The 26,961-nt window shown below is 40.9% G+C and overlaps 1 protein-coding gene across 1 annotated transcript; it reads left to right on the top strand.

The window, feature by feature from the left end:
* The first annotated feature begins 3,839 nt into the window (after window positions 1–3,839).
* Window positions 3,840–10,059, top strand: Actc1 (actin alpha cardiac muscle 1). The gene is made up of 7 exons (XM_008841161.3): window positions 3,840–3,962; window positions 4,562–4,712; window positions 6,228–6,552; window positions 7,213–7,374; window positions 7,560–7,751; window positions 8,615–8,796; window positions 9,731–10,059. The coding sequence occupies exons 2-7, from the start codon at window positions 4,584–4,586 to the stop codon at window positions 9,872–9,874; spliced, it is 1,134 nt and encodes a 377-aa protein (XP_008839383.1). The 5' UTR covers window positions 3,840–3,962; window positions 4,562–4,583; the 3' UTR covers window positions 9,875–10,059.
* The last annotated feature ends 16,902 nt before the right edge of the window (window positions 10,060–26,961 follow it).

The following is a 26,961-nucleotide window of genomic DNA, read 5'->3' as shown; positions in this document are numbered from 1 at the left end:
CAAAGTCATGGTGAGCTAGACCTTCATGCAGTAAGAACAGGTTATTATCAAAAAACCAAAAGAGAAGTACGGGTAAAGATGTGAAGAAAGAGAAAGGAACTGTTGCCCACTGTTGGTTGGAATGTAAATTAGTACGGCCATTAAGGGAAACAATTATGAAGTGTGATGGTTTGAATGAGACTGTCCCCCATAAGCCTTGCTGGATCTCTAGTCATGCTTGGCTTCCTGTGCCTGCTTGAGCATGTGAGCACTCCTCTTTCTGTTCCAGCCACCTCTGCTGCCATGCCTCTTCTCCAAGACAGACTCTAATTTCCCTGGTAAGCTCAAATAAACTCTTCCTTTCTCTTGGTCTTTTTGAGATGGAGTCTCTCTATAGCCCCAGCTGGCCTAGAACTCATTATGTGGACCAGGCTGGGCTCAAACTCACAGATATCCACCTGCCTCTGCCTCCCAAGTGGTGGGACTAAAGGTGTGCACCACCACGCCCAGCTATACTCTTCCTTTGATAAGTTCTCTTGGTCATGATGTTTCTATTACAGCAACAGAAAAGTGACTAAGATTTCTCAAAAATTAAAAAATGTAACTATCATATGATTCAGCAATCCCACTATGGAATATATTTCCAAAGGCAATGAAATCAGTATGCTAAAGAGACATTCACACACCTATGTTTATAGCCAAGAAATAGAAACACCAAAGTGTCCATCAACCCATGAACAAAGAAATGTGATATGTGTGTGTGCTTCTTGAAAAGAATGAAATTCTGTCATTTGCAACAACATGGATGGAACTAGAGATCGTTAAGTGAAGCAAGCCAGACACAGAAAGGCTAGGCCCACATGTTCTCAAACTCATATGGGGAATCTGAAAAAGCTTATCTCAAAGAAGTTGAGAGTAAATGGTTATTACCAGAGGCTGGAGAGGGTAGAGTCCAGGTAGGGGTAGAGAAAGGTTGATCAGTGAGTACTTATGTACAGTCTACACTTTGAGAAGGAGGGTTGATAAATTCTCACAGTCTAAGTTACTATGATCTCCACAAGAGCATTTCCTTTTCCAGTGCGACCTTCACCTGGAATACTTTGTCCCCAATTTAAAAGATATCCATTATCTGAGTAGTGACAGGCAGCAGTAAAAAGTCTCAGTATGCTGTTGAACAGTAGGGTGACTACAGATAATGCACTATCTTTCAAACAAAAGATTTTGAATGTTTTCACTATAAACCTTTAAGAGAAAGTTTTTTTTTTCTTTAAACAATATACTTGAAAATATACTTTGCTTTAGGTATTAAAAATGAATTAAGTGCCAATAAGAATGCTCATCAGGTAAAAGCAGTTACTGTGCAAGCCTGACGACCTGAGTTTGATCCCTGGAACCTAGGTAAAGGTAGAAGGAGGTGAACCAACTCCAGAGTTGTTCTCTGACCTCCTTACTCATAGCATAGCATCCCAACATGCCCATACACGCATCATCATCATCACACAAATAACAATAATAAATAAAACATTTTAAAGTGCATTGAGTGGAATGTAAAACATAGTTTTAAAATGTTTTAAGGGTGAGTATTATCTCACAAAACTGGTCCTCCACTGACTTACTTATTCCTCACTAGGATTCATAGTACTGAGGCATGTAAGGCCTAAACACATCACAAAGTAAACATGGTAATCTTTTATCAGTCAGTGCCAAACAGCAAATCTCTCACACACATGTTCGTGAACTTAGGTTCTACTCTACTTTAAAAACAGTTAAGCCTGGCATGGTGGCCCATGGCTCTAATCTCAGCACTTGGGAGGGGGAAGTTGGACTATTAGGTGTTTAAGATCATCTTCTGCTACACAGTGAGTTAGAGGCCAACCTGGGCTTTCTCTGAATCTTCTTTTACACTCCACCCTTTCTGATGACTCAGTGAGACCACCTCTTCCTTCCCAACATGTACCATAACTACTCTGACTTCCATAAGTACCACTGCTATGTGTCATTTATAACTGAATTTTGAATCATAAGCAATGGAATCTTGCCGAATCAAGGAACACATAATTCTTCAAAATAGCTACTACTGCCTCCAAAACTATTGTTATAGAATTATAATAGGCTAAGTTCAGTTTATGTTCTCTACATATGACATATCATTTGTCACTTATCAGGACAATACAAAATAACTCCTGTAAGAAAACAGTTGTGATGCCCCTTTTCAGGGATTGGAAATAGAGTCTCAAAAGGTTAATTGACTTGCCAAGGCCAAAGGTGTAGCATGTAGTTAAGGGATAGAGGCAGGGTTTGAAGCCCTGATCAACCTCCTGCCAGTCCTTTCTCCCTTTCTCTGCTTCTGAAGCTCTACTCTTTGCATCCTGTCTAGGGGCATCCTCATCATAAAACACCTACTGTGCAGCAGGGCCTGATCCAAGCCAGGTCTCTTCCCTGGCTCCACAGCCCAGCTGACCCACCGTTCCTTCCCCAGACCATCCCAAACATGGTTGGGGAGTGCTGAGAGGAGGGCTCAGCATTCCCCAGCCCCACAAGTATCTAATCAGCAGTCCTCCTCAGCATATCAATCCAAGCCCACTCTAGGCTGGGATGCCCGTGCCCAGTTTTCTATTTTTAACTGGTGTGAACTGAAGGAAAAGCACAAGCACTAGTCACGAACCAAGAATACAGGGCACCCCGGGGCAAAAGAGTGACCTGCGTCCTTCTGCCTCCCTATTCCCTCCCCTACTCCTCGCTTAGTACCAAGGTCCTTCAAAACCTGTTCTCTACAAAGGAAACAGCAATACTTGTTGGGAGCTGTGTTTCTACCACTTCAAATGCAGTTGGTAGGCACCATGGATCCATCTCTGATTCTGGGCTGGTCTGAGACAGCATTTCTAACTCATCCTGGTTTGAAGATGCTGCTTGTCTTCAGTCTGCACTTTGAGAAGGAGGGTTGTTAAGTTCTTACAGTTTAAATTGCTATGATCTCCACAAGAGTATTTCCTTTTCCTGTGTTGCCTCCATCTGGAATTCTTTGTCCCCAATTTAAAGAACATTCATCTATCTGTCAGCAAGTGACTGAGCTGCTTTTGGTATCTGTGCCTTCATTCACTTTGGCAACAGAGACCCTTTTCTGACCTAAAGACTGCAGTCTGAGTTTGGGCAAACCCACTACAGCATGGATGAGGGCTTCTTGACCTCTAAGTTGGACTTGGTTGGCCCTTTACAGCAAGCCTTTCCAGCCTCTTTCCTGTCAACCCCGGAGGGAGCATGAGGTGGGCCTAACGCTGGTGAATCTTGGCTTTGCTACCTAGGTGAGCATAGCCTCAGCTCAGATTGAATAAGACCTGAAGGTGCCCTGCCCAGGTGCCCTCTCTTGCCACTAGCTACTCAAGCGTGTTATACCCAAGAGGACTGCCATGACTGTGCTCCTCAGGCTCCCAGTACTGGAAGATGAGAAACTGCTGCCTCTCCCTGGCTGCCCCAGCCCAGCTGTCAGGACTTCTCCAAGGGCAGGGCGCCAAGCCTTCCAGCTTGCCTGTGTGGCCTATTGTCCCTTAGACCGGCGGGGCTGGGAAAGAACAAACCTCCAGCACAACCAGGAAGCTCCCCAACCCCAGCAAGGGGGAAGGGGCGCGTTGGCGTCACTTAGCCATCCCCTACCTTCCCCCACCGCCCCCGCCAGCCTGTCCCTCCCTAGATCCCTATTTGGCCATTGCTCTGGCTTCCCCCTCCCCTTCCTTACATGGTCTGGGAGCCCCCCGGCTGGTCCTCTCCCCTGCCCTTGGCTCCAAGAATGGCCTCAGCGGTCCTAGATGGTGCTAAGGCGACCAAATAAGGCAAGGTGGCAGATCGGGGGGCCCCCCACCCTTGCCCGGGGCTGCTCCAACTGACCCCGTCCATCACCGTGCTATAAAGCCGCGCTGCCGGCACCGACGCGCAGCGCCTGCAGCAGCCAGCGTCGAGCCCAGCCCAGCCCAGCCACCCAGCGCACGGTGAGTCGCAGCCACGCTCCGCCCCCGGCTCTCCACCCGCCGCCAAGGCCCTGTTCTCTGATCTTTTGGCCACACTACTTGGTTTTTCTCTATTTTTTAAAGCAAACTTCTTGACGTGTTTTTAACTTGTTCGTCCTGGATCTCGAACCCCTGAAGCACAGGCCCTCACCAAATCCCACCCTGAGAGCATTTGGGGTCCTTGGTCTTTCTCCTCCTCTTGGGGTGTGGAGAGCGTGGGAGAATAGGTTCCCAGTTTGTTTGGAAAGGCAAAAAAGTGAAGGGGGCTACAGACCGCCGGCGAACGACTTGGGCTCAGAACCATTAGGATTTTACTTCCTTGCATTTGGGATGGAGGGCAAGTCTCTTGGCCAGGGAGCCTGGGTGGGTTCCTCTCTCCTTCTCTAATCCACACCCCGAGTGCCCCCCCCCGCCGCCCCAGGCTTCTTCCGACCTTCTTATGCCAGGAGCATAAAGGAGATTACAGGAGCCTCCCCAGTCTCTGCACCCCAGAACCCCATTTTGCTCCGTCACTTTCTCCGCAATGGAGGCCACCATCGCAGACACTGAGTGTGGGCCACCCTTTTTCCCTCAACCTACAGCCCCCGAAGAAGCTGTGCCAAGATGTGCGATGACGAGGAGACCACCGCTTTGGTGTGTGACAACGGCTCTGGGCTAGTGAAGGCCGGCTTTGCTGGTGATGACGCTCCCAGAGCAGTCTTCCCCTCCATCGTGGGTCGCCCACGCCACCAGGTAACACTCTCTGTCCCTCTTGACCTGCTCCCACCCATGGCAGCCCCCAGTCATACTCTGAATCCCTTTCTGTCCCCTCAGTCGAGCCATCAGTTGGCCTTTTGACCCAACTGGTTCATGAGCTTTGGGGTCACATAAGCAAGGCTATGAGTTCGTTTCAAATCCAAGCCACAGCCAGCGGCCCCCCTGCCAAGTCCTAAGTGCCCTGCAGTGGCACACCTGCTGATGGGTCCACCAGCTTCTCACATGTGGCCTGCTGGCTTTATCTATTATAGTGTCTACTCTCCTCTCCCAGGCTTGCTTTGCTTTCTTCCTTATCCCCTCTCTCCTAAGCCCTTTTGGTCTGTTCATTTTTAAAAATAATGTAACTAACTACTAGTAATGTAATTACTCTGAACCAACCAGGAACCAGTCTACATTCTTCTCTCTTGTTCGAAGTCAGTTTGCAGGGCTCATGGAGCTGTAATGGATCTCCTTCCTGTGTGGTACATTTTTAGAAGTCATCCGTGACAGAGGCAGCAAGTGCCATGGTGATAGTGACATACCACCTTATTAAAAGAAAGGCCAGGCTTTCTGGGTTTGTCACCTGCCTGGCCAGACAGGATGCCAGGGAACAGAGCTGGGAGTCCTCAGGGTTGGCCAGGGAAGGGTACTCCAGGATCTTCTAAACAGTTTGAATTTTCATCTTAATAATAGTCCCATATCAGCCTATGCTCACTGGATGAGTATCTTCAGGGTAATACAAGGCATCCTTTTTTCCAAAAGATAATCATCTGTTTCTAGCTGACATGGGTGATGAACTTAATAATTTAATGACACTATTATACTATTTCCAAAACAAGATGAGCTTCTCCTTCTGCAGCAAAATGCCTTTATTATTTCCTCTCCAGTTGTAGTCAAAATGATAGAAAAATATATCCCCATGCGAAAATAAAATATAATATTTATTCTAAATGATTCAAATAAATTAGGGTCACATCTTAGTTTTTGGAGGTGAGGTTTGTAATAGGCTCTCATGTTATAGTCCAGGAGAGTCTAATATTTTCTATAAGCCCAAGGTGGCCTTAAAATTGTGGTAATTCTTGGGTTGGAGAGATGACTCAGCAGTTAAGAGCACTGACTGCTCTTGCAGAGGACCTGGGTTCAATTCCCAGCACCCACATGGTGGCTATAAATCATCCTTAATTCCAGTTCCAAGGGAATCCGAAGCCCTCTTCTGACCTCTGCGGCATTGCATGACATGGTGCACTCACATACGTGCAGGCAACACACTCATACACATAAAATAAAAATAATAAAATATTTTTTAAAATGTGGCAATTCTCCTGTTTCAGCCTTCTGAGTGCTTGGGTTTCAGGTACGAGCCACCATACCAAATTGCAAATCCCATTTTTATTATTTCTGGTAATTTTTAAGTTATTCCTTAACATGGGGAGTTGGATATAAGTTAATAAAGCTTGAACTATATTCCTGACATGGTAGGCACATGATGGTCTCATCATTCCATTCTTACAGGGAGTCATGGTGGGTATGGGGCAGAAGGATTCCTATGTAGGGGATGAAGCCCAGAGCAAGAGAGGTATCCTAACCCTGAAGTACCCCATCGAGCACGGCATCATCACCAACTGGGATGACATGGAGAAGATCTGGCACCACACCTTCTACAATGAGCTCCGCGTGGCCCCTGAGGAGCACCCTACCCTGCTCACTGAAGCTCCACTGAACCCCAAGGCCAACCGTGAAAAGATGACCCAGATCATGTTTGAGACCTTCAATGTCCCTGCCATGTATGTGGCCATCCAAGCAGTGCTGTCTCTGTATGCTTCTGGCAGAACCACAGGTATCCTTGGGCTAATAGGGACAGTCACTGATTAATCATAGTCTCAACTCACTGATCTTGCTGTGAACCCAATTTTTCATCTGACAAGGAAGAGTCCCCTCTCTCACCCTCCCTAGCAAGGTATCTGTGTTAAGAGAAAGAAGTAACAATAGTTCCTGAGGTTAGTTTCAGGGCACTTTTGTTATAAGAGCTGGTAGCTTGTGGGGTTAGAGGGTTCCCTTATTTAAGATGTGTGATATATATCAGACACTGGTATATATTTATACTATCATAGGCCCTGGGAAAGCATATCCAAAAACACATTCCCTACAGTGTCTGACTCAAAACAGACAGAAACAGACAGTCTAAGTTACATCGGCCCAAAGAAAAGCATGCTTGGATGTTTATATAATGTGCTAATGACTGGTAAAAGGGACAGCCATTTAAAAGTGTCTTCAGGTAATTTATCTACTACAGTATTTAATAGGATGAGCTGTGTTGCCTTCAGATGTAGTATTCATCCATTATGGTCATTTTTATTCTTTGTATGTCAGGGATTTGATATTATCTGGAACTTTGCCCAGTCATGTTTCTCCCAGCCAAGGCCAGAAGCAGGTTTTACTATGGCTGAAGCAGTGGTCCCCAGGGCTTCACCTCATTCTCTTTTATTTCCTCTAACAGGCATTGTTCTGGACTCTGGGGATGGTGTAACTCACAACGTCCCCATCTATGAGGGCTATGCCTTGCCCCATGCCATCATGCGTCTGGATCTGGCTGGTCGGGATCTCACTGACTACCTCATGAAGATCCTCACTGAACGTGGCTACTCCTTTGTTACCACTGGTGAGTGTGTGTGTGTATGTGTGTGTGTGTGTGTGTGTGTGTGTGTGTGTGTGTGTCTGTGTGTCTGTGTGTCTGTGTGTGTGGTGTGATTTGTCTGCTTTTCTTGTTTCATTGTAGATCTACCTACTTCCCTGCAATTGACTTCTTTCTTCAGAACTTTACTGTTAAACCCTTTATCTCTGCAGCTGAACGTGAAATTGTCCGTGACATTAAAGAGAAACTGTGTTATGTTGCCCTGGACTTTGAGAATGAGATGGCTACTGCTGCCTCTTCCTCCTCTCTGGAGAAGAGTTATGAACTGCCTGATGGTCAGGTCATCACTATTGGCAACGAACGCTTCCGCTGTCCGGAGACGCTTTTCCAGCCCTCCTTCATTGGTAAGTTGCAGGTTCTGGTATTGTGGCTCCACTTCTCTGGAAAATTTGGGTTCTCCCAGAGTAGTATTCATTATAATTAGAAGGATGAGGGGGGCACTTGAGTTAAATCTAGAGTGTCAGCTATCCCAGTCTTCCATCCTGATGATTCATTAAAGAGAAGCTTGTTATGCTCTAGTGGCTGTAGTTGAGGATGGCAAACTGAGCTTACCTCACAGCAAAGGGTGAAGCTGAGCGGTCACCGAATAGCACATGCCGGATTACTTAAGAGGCCTAATTTATTCCAATAAGTTCTATTAACAACAGGCTGGACTTTTTTCATCATTACATGCAACCACAACCCTACTCATAGGAGTAATTGGACACTTGAATGTCTCCAAATACCTTTCATAAACAGTGACTTCTTTAAGAAGCTGAATTCTGATTTTAGTCCATAAATTAAAAGTGTAAGTCAGGTGTGGTGGTTCACACCTTCAATCCCAGTGCTCAGGAAGCTAAGCAGGAGGATTGCTTGCCTTGAGTTCAAAACTAATCTGTACAGAGTGAGACCTATCTCAAAGCATGTTAATTTTAGCTTACATGTGTATCTTATCCTTCTTGAAGTAGATATCCATATTCCTGATGTGTTCATTACAAATATGTGCCGAGTACAGTTATTTTGTTTCTTGGCAGTCTATGCTGGATTAGCAGCACTTTTAAGAGACACCTGTTCCATCTGTTCCCAGTAGTGTATTTTATGGGGGAACATATGTTTTAGGCACAAATGGTAACAGCTCACCAACACAGAGGAATTCTGTTCTCTTCCCTCTACCCTAGCCTAAATATCCTGTGATATATTTAAAAACAACACCATAACTTGTTTCTAGGTATGGAATCTGCTGGCATTCATGAAACTACTTACAACAGCATCATGAAGTGTGACATTGATATCCGCAAGGACCTGTATGCCAATAATGTCTTATCCGGAGGCACCACTATGTACCCTGGGATTGCTGATCGTATGCAAAAGGAAATCACTGCTCTGGCTCCTAGCACCATGAAGATTAAGGTAAAGAGCATTTGTGAGTGGGAGGGCAAAGGCAGATCTTGGTATTCTAAGTCAAACATCCTTCTCAGCTTCCTCCCCTATATCTTAGCTTCCCATTGCCTATAAAGCTTGCTCTTATTACTAGCACTAGTCCTGATTCTTTTCTAGCACTTTTTACAACATAGAAAACTTAGAACTGCTTTCAAGCAGTAAATATAGAAAAGTTTTGAGAGAGAGAGAGAAAGAGAGAGAGAGAGAGAGAGAGAGAGAGAGAGAGAGAGAGAGAAACAGTTAAATATACTTATGTAAGACTGGAGAGATGACTAAAAGCACTGACTGCTCTTGCAGAAGACCCGAGTTTGGTTCCCAGCACCCAATGGTGGCTAACAACCATCTATAACTCCAGTTCCAGGGGATCTGACACCCTTTTCTGAACTTTACAGGCATTGCATGACACCATGACACAGGTACACTTACATACATGCAGGTAATACACTCATACACATAAAGTAAAAAATAATAAAATAGTTTTAAATATATGCTTAATATTTAAGAGGCCCTGGCTTTTCAGCTGCCTTTCACCAAGCATTAAAAATCTTCCCACATTATTCTGTAGTGCAGAGAAGTAGATAAATGGTGAAATAGAAGAAAGTTTATAAAACTTGATTGGCAGCTGGGCGTGGTGGCGCACGCCTTTAATCCCAGCACTCGGGAGGCAGAGGCAGGTGGATCTCTGTGAGTTCAGGGCCAGCCTGGTCTACATAAATAAATAAATAAATAAATAAATAAATAAATAAATAAATAAAATTACTTTATGGCATCAAAGTCTCTTACATTATAATCAGTCTGTGATATAATTAGTCTGTGATTTTTTTTCTGTGAATATTTCAAACATATTGCATGCTGTGTTGCTGGGAACTTCAGAACTCACTGCAAGCTTTTTTTTTTCCTGCAGATTATTGCTCCACCTGAGCGTAAATACTCTGTCTGGATTGGGGGCTCCATCCTGGCCTCTCTGTCCACCTTCCAACAAATGTGGATCAGCAAACAAGAGTATGACGAGGCGGGCCCATCCATCGTTCACCGCAAATGCTTCTAAGGTGTCTTCTCTCTTAGTCTACCTTATATTCAGGATGACAGTGTTATGCTTCTTGGAACCCTCTGAACCCGCCTCCCTCATCTCTTATCAATCTTTGTACAGTTTGTCTACACACGTGCAGTATGTTTGTGCTTTGAATATTTATTGCTTTATAAATAAACCAGATCAGGACTTGCAACCTAAAAGAGCCTGTCTTCTTTCTTTTGGGGGTAGGCATGGAATGGGTAAGATATTTGTTCTGGCACCCTGGGTGTTGTAATAGAAGAGCACCCCAAATTCATCCAACGAATTCATGTGGCATTGAGCTGGGAGTTACAATACTATATTTTTGGTTTCCTATTGGAGGACACAATCATTAAATATATTTTGAATCTTATAAACAAAGTAGATTAAGTTTGGTTCTGTGTAAGAAATTAAAATGGAGAGCACAATTATACTTAGTTGCTATGCATGAGACTGAAAATTATTTTAGCAGATACTGCATTTTTATAACTTTGAAGAAAATAAATATATTGGCAATGAAGTTCAATGTTTTTAAAAAAGTGAAGTAGTTTATTTTCTCATTTCTTTGTACTCCCCAGTTGTCTTTTTGGAGGCTGAGCATGAAGCGGGATGGCTGAAAGGCCTCGCCATGGTTTATCGCTTATACTCCTCACTCTTCAGCTTCATAAACTGGGTTATGCAGAGGTTGTGAATAATTTGGCAACAGCAACAAGTTTCTGAATGCACAAAGAAAAAAAAATTAATTCTAAATCAAATGCATGATGAATCCATGTTTGTGGTAGTGCTCACCTGTGCTGCATCATGTGATCTCACTGCAACCTTAATTCTGAGCACATAAAATGTGCACTCCATACTATGTATGACGTCACACCATATAACACCAACAAACACTGCCTGAACAGCTCAGATTTGAAACTACTGTATATCATGAGTTGTGGTGTTTTCACTACACAAAATTTCCTACTCTTTAAAACATAATAGTTTAATTATTGAAAACAGACTTTTACTATATTCCTATTGTCACTCTTCAGCCTGTGTCAAATTGATCTATCTTTGGATTGTATTATGTTAGAATGTTTGATTTTTTTAAAATTTCTGAGTTGGTGATGAGTTTCATAAAAAATTGTTAAATGAGTGAATTTTGTCCCAAGATTAGGGCAGGATTTCCAATAATTTCTGAAATGTCCCTGAAATGTACTTCTTCCATTTTGTACTGTGTATGTATGTGAAGTGGCATTGTCAGGACAGATGGTTACAGAATAAAAGACCGATCACTTCTGAAAAATGTTGAAGACAGTCTATCCTGCAGTAACAAATATTCAGCCAAGATTTAATTCCTTATATAAAAATAAATAAGCATACCTATCTCATTTAGTATGCAAACTTGCTTTCATCTTCAATAAATAGTAAGAAAAATACAGGTGTGCCAAAGAATTGTTTTAAAATAAAGTTCTTTATGATTTATCAGTTAATAGTCAAATCAGTTTGATTTGTATACCTACTTTATACCCAGAGCAACAAAAGCATTTCTCAGGTGAAAAAGGTTATAAGTGGAAAAGGTTTAAGAAGGCTGACCCTAAACAAATCAAGGCCCTTAGGCATGCTCAAAATGAGTACCAGAAAGGAGACACATGCTTCTGCCCAATTGGTGTCTACTTGCCAGACGGCCTTTCAAACTTTTTCATTTCTCTGTAATCTTGGGATTTTAGATTGAGTTAAATGAACACATGAATTCTGAGGGAGCAGGAGGTTCGGGAGCCACGATGCTCACTTTACTCCATGCTGAGCTCCACAGAGTATGCTGAGAGGAGAAACAGCATCCAGCAGCATCAGATGTGCTCTGCCTTGAGGGGCTCATCCACCTGCAAACCCTAGCATGTATGATCCAGGGGCTTCAAGCTGATGGGCCCATGTCTGGGTCTCAGGGGATAGTTAAGAATTAGGTAAGAAAAGCAGTGGAAAATCTCAGCAGGAGGTTAAAGGGGAAGATGCTAGAATACCAGACAAAAGACAGCCTGGTGGGAGCTGAGGAATTTTAGGAAACCTAATTGGAAAAGGTAGGCTTCAATGTGATTGCAGAAGCTTTAAATTCCTTCAATTTTAAATCAGCCTGTGTATGAACTGTTGGAACTCACAGGGTGTTTGATGGGCTTAATTAAACTTTATCTATTGAGAAAATCAAGATGGAGAAATTAAGCAACTGGTACAGAGTTACACAGCTCATTTGTGGACTACTCATACAGGAACTCAGATGTTCTGACAGCTAATCTGATGGTGCTTCTAAAAGCATCTTTCTAACTTTAGTCATAGTTTATCAAGGGTATCCTCATTCTATCATCCTCTGCCCTTTTGGAAGTCTGGGTTCAAAATTTGGAGCACTTTGGGCTCATCAGACATCTTTAGTAAACCGCTGCTGTCATTACCATTCAAGGTCACAGCTGTGTCTTTATGTCCATCAATTTTAAAAGTATCTCTTGATCCCTGACTCTGGTCTAGGTTCAGTAATAGGGTCAAGAGCCAGAAAGTTGGATCAGAGCTTAAGGAGCTCAGAATTCTATATTTAGCATAAACCAAATGAAAGGTCTTTTCTTCAATAATAACTAAATAGTAAATTGATTCTGTGGTCTTTTCTTTAGGTAAGGTATAAATGTTATTGTAGATTTTCCTTTTCCCCCCTAAACAGTATCTTGTAGCATGGATGGATTACTTTAAAAGTCAGGCAGCACAAGAAGACACATTTGGGCCGTGCATATGGAATATGGTGCAGATACTCTCTGTAGCTCTTTCCTCATCTCTCAGTTGAGTGCAGAAATATTATGGATTTCATATTCTAAATATTGCATTGAAAGTTTCAGCCGAAACAATTGGTTGGAATATTATCTGTGGTTACTTCCATTTTTAGTGCCAGTGAAATGGATATTATTGCTTTTACTTAAAAGTAGAGGCTTTAAGAATTATCTTCCGATATTTGCATCAGGAGTGGTAAATACATAGACTCGTGTTGAACTCTGATTTTCTTATCTTTCCTTGAAAATTGGCTGTGAGATATTAGGATTTTAAAAATTGTGCTTAAGGAAGGCACTAAGGCAAAGGTTTTGAAAAGCCACCGTCATGTGAGAAAAATAATTGGTATGTCTACAGTAATGCATTTCATTAAAATCCTGTATACAAAACCTGCATTATTTATATTTTTCTCAGTTTATAATGAAAAGAATATTGCTGGTACTTTCTCATACCTCAAAACGCTATTTTTTTCATTTTTATGAAATGAACAGGCATTATTGTAGATATGTTTAAATATTTAAGAGAGCAGCAAGAAAGGAAAAGAACTGGAGAAAATGGAGTATGTGGCATAGGAAGGCTGATTCACTGTATCCAGGGCTGAGAATGTTACTAGGGTTGTTTGTTCATTTGTTCACTTGTTTGTTAAATGAGACATGGTCTCACTAGGTAGTCCCGGCTGATTGCAAACTTATGACCCTTCTGCCTCAGCCCCTAGTAAAAGTTCCAGGGTGGTCTCCAAATCTGGCCAGGTTTGGGGACTGAATCACACCATGATTTAGGGTCTATTATTATTCCATGTTACAGATGAAAACTGATACTTAAAGAGGCATCAGCTTGTCTTAGCTCATACTGCTGGTAAATGACAGACTGCCCACACCCTGTCAGCAGTCCAGTGGATCTCTTCACCAGCAAGGGCAGCTGGAAACCAGAAGACATACCCTCACCATGAACTCATTCCACCCAAGAGTTTCTGAGTCACTGTCATATTGTTAAATGTACAGTCAAAAGCTTTAAGAAGCAAAAGACAATGATTCTGTCAAAAAGTATAAATGAGGCAGAAGACTCAATTGCTTCCTCTAGTCAATTTATACTTATTCAACTTCTTCTACTGGGTCCTAGGAACAAGACAGACATGGCCACTGCTTACGGTCCAATGATCTGGTGTGTGTGTGTGTGTGTGTGTGTGTGTGTGTGTGTGTGTGTTTGTGTTAGAGAGAGAGATATGGTGAGGGGAGTGCATGTGTGTGTTTATGTGTGTGTATGTTTCTGTGTATGTGTTTGTTTGTGTGTATGTGTGTCCATGTGTGTCTTGGGGGAGCAGGCAATGGCTAAACAAACAAATACACAGACCTCAATGGAATAAGGTGCAGTAAAACTCTAAAGCACAGGAGAGTGTGGTTGGATAAGGTGATCTGGAAACTCCTCTTAGGGAAGATCAGAAGAACTGAGAAAGCAAGTGAAAAGAGCATGCACAAAGGTCTTCCATGGGCAGAGAAGTGAGAGGCCCTCAGTGCTGGGAAGTAGTGGCGACTATAGGGAGAGGCTTGAGTGCTGAAGGAGAGGCATCAGACCACCAATAAAATTGAGCCTTTAGGCCATGGTAAGAGTTTTAATTCTAAACATAGTAGAAAGATGCTAAAGGGTCTTAGACACAAGAAAACATATACTTAATTTTATTTTTGATTAAGATGTATTAATTCTATGGATAAATGCAATTCAGTGTACTATTTCAACATAGGCTTACAGCACACACTAGTCAAATCTAGCTTCTCTTTACTTTCTGCTGCCCTCCCCAACCTCAATTCATCACTGTTCCACATTCAGGTCAAATTTTACTGGCCTTCACACATGACAGAAAATGTGGTACTTGTTTTTTCTCTGTGTGACTTATTTCACTCAACATAATGTTCTCTACTTCCATTCATTTCATGACAATGAGAGGGTTTCTTCTTCCTTATGGCTTAATAACACTCCATTGTGTATACATACCACATTTCTTTATCTAGTCCTCTGTTAGTGTGTCCCTAGGCTGATTCCATGTCCTAACTCTTGTGAATAATGCCAATAAAATAAATAGGCAGGTATCTCTGGTAGACTGATTTCACTTTGGATATATATTCAGGAGTGGTATAGATGGGTTCTATGATAGACCAATTTATAGTTTTTGACAGATTTCTATACTATTCTCTACAATGGTTATAATTTACATTTCTACCAACAGTACATGAGAGTTCCTTTTCCTTCACATCCTTGCCAGCATTTAAAAAAATAGTAGCTGTTCTAACTGGGGTAGCATACTGTCTCATTGTAGTTTTAATTCTCATTTCTCTGATAGCTAATGATATTGGAGTATTTTTTCATAGATTTTTTGGCTATTTGTATATCTTTTGATCTGGTCAGATCAGTTGTCCATTTTTAAAGATTTTTTAATTTATTTATTTTCATTTTATATGTATGAGTGTTTGCCTACATGTATGTAAGTGTATCACATGTGTGCAATGCCCACATATGTCAGAAAAAGAACCAAATGCAGGTCCTCTGCAAGAGCAACTGCAGCTCTTAACCACTGAGCCATCTCTCCAGCCCCCTCTTGCCCATTAAAATTTTTTTTCTGTTGTTAAAATAAAGCATATAGTTTTTAAAGTTCATTCTAGAGCACGAAATGTACTTCAGTGAAGGAGCAGCAGCCTAGCATGTGCAAGATCACAGGTTTAATCCCCCATATTATATATGTATGTATTATATACATAGGATTGCATATGTCTAAAGTTATAATATATACTAGTCATTGTAAATAGATATCTACTTCTTTTTTAAGCTCATCTACATGTCACATGCAGATTGGTTTAGAAACATAAGAGCAGAGGCAAGTAAACATAGTGTAATCTTTGATGCCGGTGAGAGATGCCATGGCTTGTAGTTGAGGACTCTGTGAAGACAGAGAAAAGTAAGGACAATCAAGGTGGGTTTCTTGAGCTGCAGCAATTAGAGAATGTGTCCAATGACTAGATAGGAACAGGGAAGAACAACGTAATTTTTCAAGGAAATTCAAATGTCCAAGCAATTTAAATGCAGCTCCACTATTACTGTATTATTTGCTTTCAGGTCATAGAAAGAATATTAGAACAACTTAAGGGAGGAAAGATTTGTTTGACTCATGGTTCCAGAAGTTTCAATCTATCATGTGGAGATGTGACAGCGCTGTCTATAGAGCAAGAATGTGCAGCATGCTCTTACCTACTTTTGCTTCTTAACAATTGTGTCCATTGTAGTTATTGCTGCTGCCGTCTTCCTCACTAACATTAGATTCCAACATCTTTGGCCTTTAACATGGACTCGATACCAGTGACTCCCCAGGGAGTATCCAGGCTTTTCATAGCAGATTGGAACTTCTGAGGCATCTGGCTCCACAGACTGAGCAGCTCTTAGGTACTCTGCTTCTCCAGTGTACAGATAGGCATTGTTGGGAAATCCAGCCCATATAATGTAAACCAATCTAATAGATTTACTTTTATAATATATGTATCTATAAACACATTCTGTTGGCTATGTTCTTCTAGCAAACCTTGCCTAATACACCTCAACCTAGACTAGTCAGAGGTTTCAGAGTATCATACAAGAATGTAGAGTTAGAGTCTCCTCCATCTTCCAAAGGGGAGACTAATCTAAATATTTTCATCAAGTAAAAAGAAGTATAACTTCATGATATGGGGCTTAAAGAGGGGTTCAACTAGTAATTATTGTGAACTTAAACTATATGGTATTTGTCTTTAATCTAAACTGTGGGTTTTATTTGAATTCTCAATGTAGGAAGTACTTTTCATACCACTGTGAGTTTCCCCTCAAGTTGAAGGGAACTTATTTTAAAACTCTTTAAATCTTATAGTAGGGCTAGCCACATTTGCTTTTGTATCCACTACCCTGAAGTGCCAATCCCACTGTGGTATAATAACTGGTTTATTTTAATACATAAAAGGAACTCCTTCACTGAAATACAGTATAAGGATTCCAGTTTTTAAAAGGAAAACTGTAGGTTGGCAGGGATGAGAGATTCAGCAGTAAGAACTTGGCGAGGTTTTCCTCAAATATAAATCACAATAGAGAGGATATAAAAAATAAAATTATGTTCAAGCTTTAAGAGAACAAAGTGTGAACTAAACTATCAAACACTGACTGAATTCCTCATATGCTGGATGAAAGCTTCCCTTAGGGAGTTCCCACGGCTTTAGAATGACGGGAGTGGAGACATGAAGCCTGAATGAGAAATACATGATTCTCACTTAACCACCAAGATTGTGTTTGTGACTACAACAGTCCTTAGCCTGGTCTCAGGTCATCTTCATCTTGAGCTACTCACGCTGAAGGAATTTTACTTTGCTTTAGGGTCATGAAGTGATTTCATACCAGATGAACAGTACACTTAAAATAATTAATGTTCTTTTGATTACCCATCAGAACCTCATGGTAAGGCCCTATTGCTGAAGATACTACATGTATGAGTCATAGAACAAACAAGGAGAAATAAAGCTGATGCTGACCTCAAAGCTTCATCTTTACTGGCTAGCTTTTATAGTGCTGAAAGGTGCTATGCATGCTACTGAAAGAGAAAAGTAATCAACTTTGCCCAGCTGTGACTGTGAACTACAACAACTGGTTTGTCAAGATATGTCCACTGGTGTGATAGTGGCACAAATATTATGGGAATAACAACCACTTTCTAGTTGGATTTAAGATTTGCTTCACAAGATGAAGCCCATATCTAAAACTGATATTAGGCCTATGAACCTTTGCTAGGCAAGTGATTTGCCATAGGGGAAAGCCTACTGCTATTACTCTGCTAAATAAACCTAGTATTAAACTGACTTGTAATGACTTATTGTTATACCCATAGTTTATTGCATTTCCCATCTATTACCAGGGGAACTTCCTCATACGGCAGATGGTGTTTAACACAGAGACCCACAACTTGCCAATGTGCAGAGAATAAGGGACTGCAGAGTGTTTATTTCTGAAAAGGACACCTATATCAAACTTCTGCCTCCTAAGGCTTGAGTATCATAGCAGAAAAGGGGGCATAAAGATTGTAATAGCCAGAGGTAGTAGATGACCATAAGAAAGTAGAGTTTTCCAGACATTTGGGCAATTATTCACATGGACTCATGGCGATGGTGACAGTATGCACAAGTCTCATGTAAGTTCAAGCCCGACAAAATGCCAGCAAAGAAGTGGGGAAATAGGCAAGAAACCCCAGCCTTGCACTATTGGCAACCAAAAACTGCTGGGAGGGGCAGAGTCAGTCTTCTTTAAAGGTGTGACTCTGAATAGGTTAACTAGGCTTCAGTGAGTGGACCCACACCAAAGGGCATTTGGGAACAAATTTGACTTGATAGGCATATATATATGATAGAGTACATGAAATTAGGCAGGGGGTAGTAAGGAGGTACAGATAAGGGAGGGGTTCTAAATATGATCAAAATATATTGCATAAAATTTACAAAATTCAATTAAAAACTTAGAAAATAATGTTACACGGAATTTTTATGTCAATTAAGAAAGTTGTTAAGGGTATCCAAAGCTGCATGCTGCCAGAATGGAGTCTAGTACTGGGTGATGTTGCTGCTTTTTTTTGGAGACAGGGATAGTTCTGTTTTCCTTTACTGCATGAGTGAAGTAGGAAGTCTCTTTGAAGTTGCACCCGTTGTGTCTTGTTGGTTCCACATGGGAGTATGAGCCTAAGAAACTCAAAATGAAGGATTTCACTCAGTTAACTTTGCTTTAACTTGTGGCCAAAGTCTTCTTTTTTGGTCTATATAGGGTTATATTCCCTTCTAAAAAGAAAAAAAAATATTCGAAATATAATTCATGTGCTATACAATTCACTCAATTTGGAGTGTACAGTTCAAAATCTGTGGTATTTTCATTTAACCATTACCATAGTCAATTTTAGAACATGATTATCACATCAGAAAGAAACTCCTCTCCCTAGCTACTGATCTTCTGTACCCACATGCAGAAGGACCTTAATGGCATGATTTGTTTGCCTATACATTCTGTGATGGCTCATCCTGATTGCCAGTTTGATAGGATTTGGAATCATATGAGTCACACCTCTGAGCATGTCTGTGAATGGTTTTTCAGAGAGGTTTAACTGATGTGGGAAGCCCTGCCCTGAATTTGAGCTGGGATCCTGGACTGGCTAAAAAGGAGGCGAGCTGAGCACTACCATTCACCTTTCTCTGCTTCCTGATTGGATGCCATGTGACCATGCTCCTCCACCACACATACCTCACCACGAAGGACTTCACTCTCAGACTGTGAACTACAATAAGCATTTTTTTTTTCCTTAGGTTTCTTTTGTTGAGTATTTTATCACTGCAACAAGAAAATTACCTGATAGGCATCCTTTCCAGGGACAAAAATTATAGTGACTGTTAAACTATAATATTTTATATTTATTCTTTGAGAATCTCATACACATATAATTATATTTCAATCATATTCACCACACCCAATTCCTCCCAGATTGCTCCCACATCCCCCTCCCAACTTCATGTTCTCTTTTTTTGAATAACTGAGTCCAATTAGTGATGTCCATAGACAGATAGATAGATATAGATAGATAAATACATAGATAGATGATAGATGATAGATAGATAGATAGATAGATAGATAAATAGATAGATTGATTGATAGATGTGGAGACATCCACTGAAGTATGACATCCCTAAAGGAAAATGACTGTCCATCCCATAGCATCCACCAACTGTCAATAGCTTCTGAGTTAGGAGTGGAGCCTGTGTGCTCCTCCCTCATCCATGCTGGGACTGGCATGAGATCAATCATAGCTTCTGATGAGTGCAATTGTCCTATCTCGTCCAGAAGATACTGTTTTGCCCAAGTCTTCCCCAACCTCTGGATCTTAAAACCTTTACACCCCGTATTCTGAAATAGTTCCTCAGTCTTAGGGGGAGGGGTTATAATACAGATGTTCTATTTACTGCTGAACACTTCACAGACACTTGTTCTCGGCACTGTAACCAGTTGTGAGTCTCTGTATTTACCACCATCTACTGCACAGATACTTCTCTGATAACTGAGGGCTGCACTAATCTCTGTGTATAGAACATATATTTAGAAGAGAGTTTGATACTATGTCCATATAATGACTTTTATCTTAATAGAAATGAGGACTTTTGCTCTTTATTGGAAAAAAAGTAGGAGTATTCAGTGGCCCTTAACTTTGTGAATCCTCATTAGGCTTATATCTTCCTGTCTAGAAACAAACTCAACAGTTGAGTTTTATGGTAAAGTTGGCTTGTATTAGTGACTCATGAATCAGCAGCATCCCCTCTGAAGATAGGTGGGATCTATTGACATAGAAGACTGAAAGAAGCAGAAGCAATAACAGAAAAGACTGTCCATTGTAGAGTCACCTTCCTTACAGAGCCAAAGGGGAGGGAACTTTACTGTCATGTTGGCTCAGATGAACTTGACATCTCTGACTGATTACTGTGAATCTTCAGTGTTTGGAAAACTGGCCTGTTTCTGAGTTCAGTTTGATTACATAACAGTAAACAACAGTGACTCCATTCTAGTTCTGTCTGGTTTGAGGCTCAGTGCTGGAACCCAGCCCACAACAGCAATAAATTCAGTTCAACACGTCTCACAAAAGAAAGCCTTCTTGAGAAACCGTATATCAATTACATCTCCTATTTATGTCCCGAATTATCTTGGCTCATAGCTTGTATGGTTTTTGTTTAACTTAAAACCTTATTGAGATATAATTTTTTATTTTCAATTTGTTTATATTTATGAGTGTATTGCCTGCATGTTATGTAAGTGACCTGTGTTGTGCAGTGCCCTCGGAGGTTAGAAGAGGGCCTCAGAACTGAAGTTATAGACAGTTGTTAGCTGTCGTGTGGGTGGTGGGAATCGAATTAGGATCCTCTGCAAGAGTAGTCATTGCTCTTAACTGCTGAGTCATCTCTCTGGCCCTATTGAGATATAATTTGTATGCAATAAAAGGCATTTAAAGCATGTGACTCAATAAATTTTAAAAATTATTGAATTTTTGTGTATTTCATACAAAACATCTTAATCATCTTTGTACCCTCTCTCCCATTGGCATCCTCCCATAACCCCCCCTCCACAAGATTTCATGGATTCTGTCATTTATGTTAAGGTATATCAAGTCAAGTTAGTGTCCCCAGATGTCCCTCAGTATGAGTTCATCCACCGAGGTCTAGTCAGCCTACCTAGAGTCACTCCCTTAAAGAAGATCAACTCTCCCTCACCCAGCAGTAATCAGCTGCCCATACTTCTTTGGCTAAGGTTGGCGTAGGCTGCCCATTTCTGTTTTGTGTTTGTTTGCTTGTTTTTTTCTAATACTCAATCTTGTTTATGTTCAGAATGAGAAACAAAACTGCTTCCATGATCTGCAAGGTGCTGCACAGACCTGCCTTGTCCTGTTGCTAACATCATAGCCGCCCTGTTAATTTTTAATAAATTGCTTTCCCTGCTATAAAATAATCAAAGCTTGCAGCTCATCATATAACAGCTTTTCTCCAAAAGTATTTGAAGCCCATGAACTGGCATCTTTCCTTCACACACAGGGAAGTGAACGTTGTGCTCAGCGTCTGAATTCTGCGGAAGGAGAGGCTGAGGCACAGAGATGCACTGCACGTGATTCTCTCGCTCTCTTTGCCTGCATTTCCAGTTTGGTAGTGTGTACATCTCCCCTCTGCTGAAGTTCCAAATCTCTCTCAACTATCTAGGACACATGAGAATTAACCTACTCATGTAGATTGCAGGGCCCCAGTCCTCATTAACCTTAATGTTGAAGGAAATATAGCTTTTGCAGTTGGAGAAATGGAAATGCCCTTCTCTTCAGCAAAAATAGTAGAATTTCATAAACTGAGCTGAGGAGATCTGGACAAATTACTTTTTAGGGAGTAGTTTATCCAGTGTATGTATGTTTCTCTCCCTTTCTCTCTTGCTCTCCCTCTCCCCCCTCCCCCCTCTTTCACATACACACATCACACACACACACACACACACACACACACACACGCACGCACACATGGATTTGTGGGCCCTTTACAAAGTGTTTTAAAATTGCATCTCTAATCTTATAGCAGACCAAGGTGTTATTCTACATTTCTTTCACATTCTTTATATTAATGACTTGGTCTTCAAATTCTGATTTTCTTCTCCAACAGGAAGTCAATTGCTATATGTCGAAGGATTGAACAATTGACAATTCATCCTTAAATATCAAAGTCGCATTTACCTGGAGTTCTTCCTTTCCTAGAAATAGACTCTGCACTCTGCTCACCTCATCTGACCTTTGCTATAAAGGGATTTAAGTGCTGGTTAAGTCTCAGCATGCCTTGTCCCTTCTCCTTGGTGGATGTAACTTTTGTCAGTAACACTGTTGGATGATGATCACCACATGGAAGACAGAGAGGAGGAAGAGAAAACAGGATATAAATCCACAACTGGCAACTTGGAGTAATGTCCAAAGTTGAGGAATGAAGCTCAGACAGGGCAAAACCAGGAAGATGGGGAGAAAAGTTCTTCAGCGCTGCCAGCATATTTTAAGAGAAAATGAACCCATGAAAAAAAAATTGCAGAAACAAAGCCCCATTGACAAAGCTGGCAGCTTGTGAAGTGCCCATAGTCAAGCTCTGAGGGCACTAGCCCTATTCGATGGCCTGACTTTACCAAGAAGCTTGGCAAAACTTTCATGAATGCTTTTTCTCCTTTTAACGTCATTTTGCTCTTGACCTAGGCCAACAGGCGAGGATTTAATTGATTATGTTTAGATCTGTATTTTTTTCAAATTATGAGCTACAACCCATGAACAACTTTTGAAGTCAGTCAAGTAGATTCCAACACCATCTTAAATATAAATTAGGTGGCAGAGAGTAGAAAATTTCAGCGTGCACAGAGAGGGTATGGAGCGCTCTGTTTTAGTATGCACGCATATGTACAAGCTAACAATATAAAATGCCTTTTTGGAAAACAACTAGTATATAACAAATTTTGAGTTCTTCCTTAAAAATAACTATCAGGGGACTGGAGAGATGGCTTAGTGATTAGGAACACTGACTGCTTTTGCAGAGGACTTGGGTTTGGTTCTCAGCACCCACATGGTGGCTAACAATCTTCTGTAATGTAACTCCAGTTCCAGGGGCTCTGATGCCCTCTTCTTTTCTCTTCTGGCATTGCATGAGTGTGTGTACTTAGATATATGCAGGCAAAACACTCATACACATAAAATAAAAGTAATTGGTCAAAAAATTAAAAATAATTTTATTAGGAAAATGTTCAAACACAAGTAAAGCAGCAACAGTAGTAAAATGGACTTTGTCATATCTTCACCCAATTTCCAACTTGTTTTTGTAGATAATAAAGCTTTTTCATTTATTCCAGTAGTTTATTATTATTACTTCTTTGTTCCATCCTACCAAAGGCAAGGAAGATTTCTATCCAAATTGAAGTTATCATTCCCAGTGCTTTGATTCTGAATCTTTAAAGTTATTTACAAGTCTTCCTGAAAGGTCTCAGGAAGCCACCAGGAAAATCCAGGTCAGAAGGAGGTGAAGCAAACCTCAAAGATGTTGTGGACAGCTCAGCCAGGTCTCTGCCTTTTGTGAAAGAGACAAATAATCTGGTTTAGTTTGAAGGTTGCCCTACTGTAGTCCCCTATACCTCATCCCATTAAGAAGCAATGGAATCAGAACAGTGAAAGGTAGAGCTGGATGGGACCTAAGAAAATCTAGCCCAAACCTTCTCCTTCACAGATGAAGAAACCAAGCTCCCAGAGTAGGCATTGCACAAATAAAAAAAGGCTCCCATTTGTAAAAGTTAGTAAGTTTCAAGCTGGTTTTAGGAATGCTGGAAGAGAGGTGATCCTTTCACAGATACAAGGTTCTCAATACAAGAAAACCAAGGATTTTCCTTCTAGCCCTGTTTTTTCCTGGTTTTTCATATTGTTTGTGTTTTGCATTGCTATTTTGGCGGGCACAGGTCCGCTTCTTCTCTTGGCACCCCAGACCTCTGGACTACCCTCTTGGCCCAGATCCCCCCACTGCTTTCTGATCATTTGCACCCAGACCAACACAATTCTTCAGTCTACTTTCCTAGAGACATCACAGCCTACCCCCACCCCCAACTTGCCTTTGCACACCTGAGACCAGCCTTCTTCCCTGGATGCCCTTACCCCCATCCTGCCTGAGATTTCTGAGGCCCACTTATTCCTTTGGCACTCCAGGCCTCTGGACTATCCTCTTGGCCAAGATCATCCAGGTGGTCCCCGCCTGCCAACTTCCCAGCATCCCAATCAGGCAGGCACGCTTGCTCAGTGTACTACTCAGCAAGGACTTGAAATACCCACCAATTTGTCTTTCATACGTAAACAGAAAGTAACTAAACTACATGAACAATATTAACAGAGCCAAATTAAATTAAACAAAAACAGAGTAGAAGTTGCTGGTGAATATAGCCAACAAAGAACATCCATATGCCCAAACAGCAATGCAAAACACAATATGAAAAACCAGAAGAATATGTCCCCAACAAAATGCACAAGTCCTACAGAAGTGCACTGCATTGAGAACCACCATGTAGAACTCCAGGACACATAATTTAAAAGAACAATCATAAACATGATCAAAGAACTTCAAGAAAACACAAACAACTCAAAGAACTCAAAGAGAAAAGGCATAAACTTCTGACAGAAGTCGAAGAATACACAAATATGCAGTTTAATGAAATATTAAAAATAATTCATAACTTAAAAGCAAATTCACTAACGAGATGGAAATAGTGAATAAACCCAAATGGAAATGAACACAGGACTGAAAAACTCAATAAACCAATTACAAACAACAGGAGACAGTTTCACAAGAAGAATGAATGAAATGGAAAACAGAATATCAAAACTGGAGGATAAAGCTGATGATCTGGACTCCTTAAGCAAAGACTATGCAAAATTCCAAAAAACACAGGAACGGAATACTCAGGAAATATGGGACAACATGAAATGACCAAATCTACATATTATAGTCATACAGGAAGGAGAAGAAATTCAAACCAATGGCATTGAACAGATCTTCAATAGGGTTATAAAAGAAAACTTCCCTAAATCAAAGAAAGATATACCCATAGAGATTCAAGAAGCACAGAGAACACCGTTAAGACATGATAAGAACAGAAAGTCTTCACGACATAGCATAGTAAAAATATTAAGTGTACAGAACAAAGAGAGGGTACTGAAAGCTGCTAGAGAAAAACAACGTTACATGTAAAAGAAAACCCATCAGAATTACAGCTGACTTTTCAATGCAAACTATGAAAGCCAGAAGAGCACGGAATAAACTATTCCCAGTCCTAAGCAACCACAGATGCTAAATCCAAATACTTTAAACAGCAAAACTATCTATCAAGGTTGAAGTGGAACAGAAAATCTTCCATGATACAAATAGGCTGAAAGAATTCATGACTTCCAAACCAGCACTACCGAAAATACTTGAAGCAATACAAAGGACTGAAGAAAGGAATGAGTATGTCCAAGAGGTTACAGAAAGAAAATAAAGAAAGGCATAACAATTGAAACACAAAATAGGACCACAAGCACAAAGAAATTAAAATGACAGTATGCAATACACACCTTTCAATAATAACACTAAATATCAGTGGCCTCAACTCTTCTGTCACAAGACACAGGCTGGTGCAATGGATCAAGATCAAGCCCATCTTTTTGTTGTCTTCAAGAAACTCATCTCACATTCAAGGATAGACACTAGGGTGAAATGATGGAAAAAAAATATTCCAAGTAAATGGCCCTAAGAAGCAAGTAGGTATTGCAATTTTAATAACTGATAAAAGAGACTTCAAATTAAAACTCATCAGAAGAAATGAGGATTACTTTATTCTAATGAAAGGAAGAATTGATCAAGAACATATTACAATCATGAACATTTATACACCAAACTCTGGAACACCCAATTTCATAAAATCAATAGACTAGGACTATAAAACAGAGATTGACACCAACTCAGTGATTGTGGGCAACTTTAATACCTCACTTTCTTCAATAGACAGGTCAACTGAAACAAAGAATAAACAGAGAGACATCTGAATTAAATGACATACTGCATGAAATGGACCTAACAGATATATACAGAATATTTACCCAGTCACCAAAGAATACACTTTCTACTCAGCAGTTCATGCAAGGTATTCTAAAATTGACCACAATCTGGGGCACAAAACAAATCTCAACAAATACAAAAAATTGAAATAATTCCATGCCTTCTATCAGACCACAATGCAAATAAGGCTTATAATCAATAGCAAAAGACGCTCTACTAAATACATGAACTCATGGAGATTAAACAACACACTCTTCATGAATGGGTCAAAGAAGAAAGTAAGAAAGAAATAGAAGCATTCCTGGAACAAAATGAGAACAAGAACACAGCACAACAAAACCTCTGAGACATCCTAAATGCAGTCCTAAGAGGGAAGTTTATAGCTCTTAGTGCCTAAATTAAAAAATAAGAAAGAACACATGTAAATAACTTGACAGTATGACTCAAGACTCTAGAAAGAGAAAAACAACCCCAAACCTAGTAGATGAGAAGAAGTAACAAAACTCAGAGCAGAAATTAATGAAATAGAAACAAATAAAACAATGCAACAAAATCGGAGACTCTAAGAGCTAGTTCCTTGAAAGGTTAAACAAGATTAAACAGACCATTAGCCCATGTGATAGCTAATCCTGGGTGTCAACTTGACTGGATCTGGGATTAACTGAAATGAGAGAGATCTTCTTAATTGGATCATCTGAGGCTGGAAGACACACCCTAAATGTCGTTGTTACCTTCTGATGGCAGCCATATAAAAGGCCAAGGCAGATGAGAATGCCTGGCTTCTTGCTGCTTACCTTCTGTCTCACTGGTGAGTTCGTCTTGCTGTAGACTGAAGACTAGCTGATCTTTTGGAATTCGTCAGACCTTCAGCACCAGATTGGCACTACTGAGACATCCAGCCTCGTGAACTGAGTGACTACAGATTCTCAGCCTCTCCAGTGTGGTGCAGCCATTGTTGGACTACTCGGACTCTATTCTGTGAGCTAAGATGATAAAGCTCTATACATACATATTCATTTTACCAGTTCCCTTTCTTTGGAGAACCCTGACTAATACAGCCCAGTTAACCAAAAGAAAGAAAGAGCAAATCCAAATCAACAAAATCAGAGCTGAACAGGGAAACATCACAAAAGACACCAACAA

The sequence above is a fragment of the Nannospalax galili genome, unplaced genomic scaffold (assembly GCF_000622305.1).
Source record: "Nannospalax galili isolate Female #2095 unplaced genomic scaffold, S.galili_v1.0 scaffold999, whole genome shotgun sequence".
Classification (NCBI taxonomy): Eukaryota; Metazoa; Chordata; class Mammalia; order Rodentia; family Spalacidae; genus Nannospalax; species Nannospalax galili.
The sequence above is the reverse complement of the archived record's forward strand: the minus strand, read 5'-3'. Positions and strand labels throughout refer to the sequence as shown.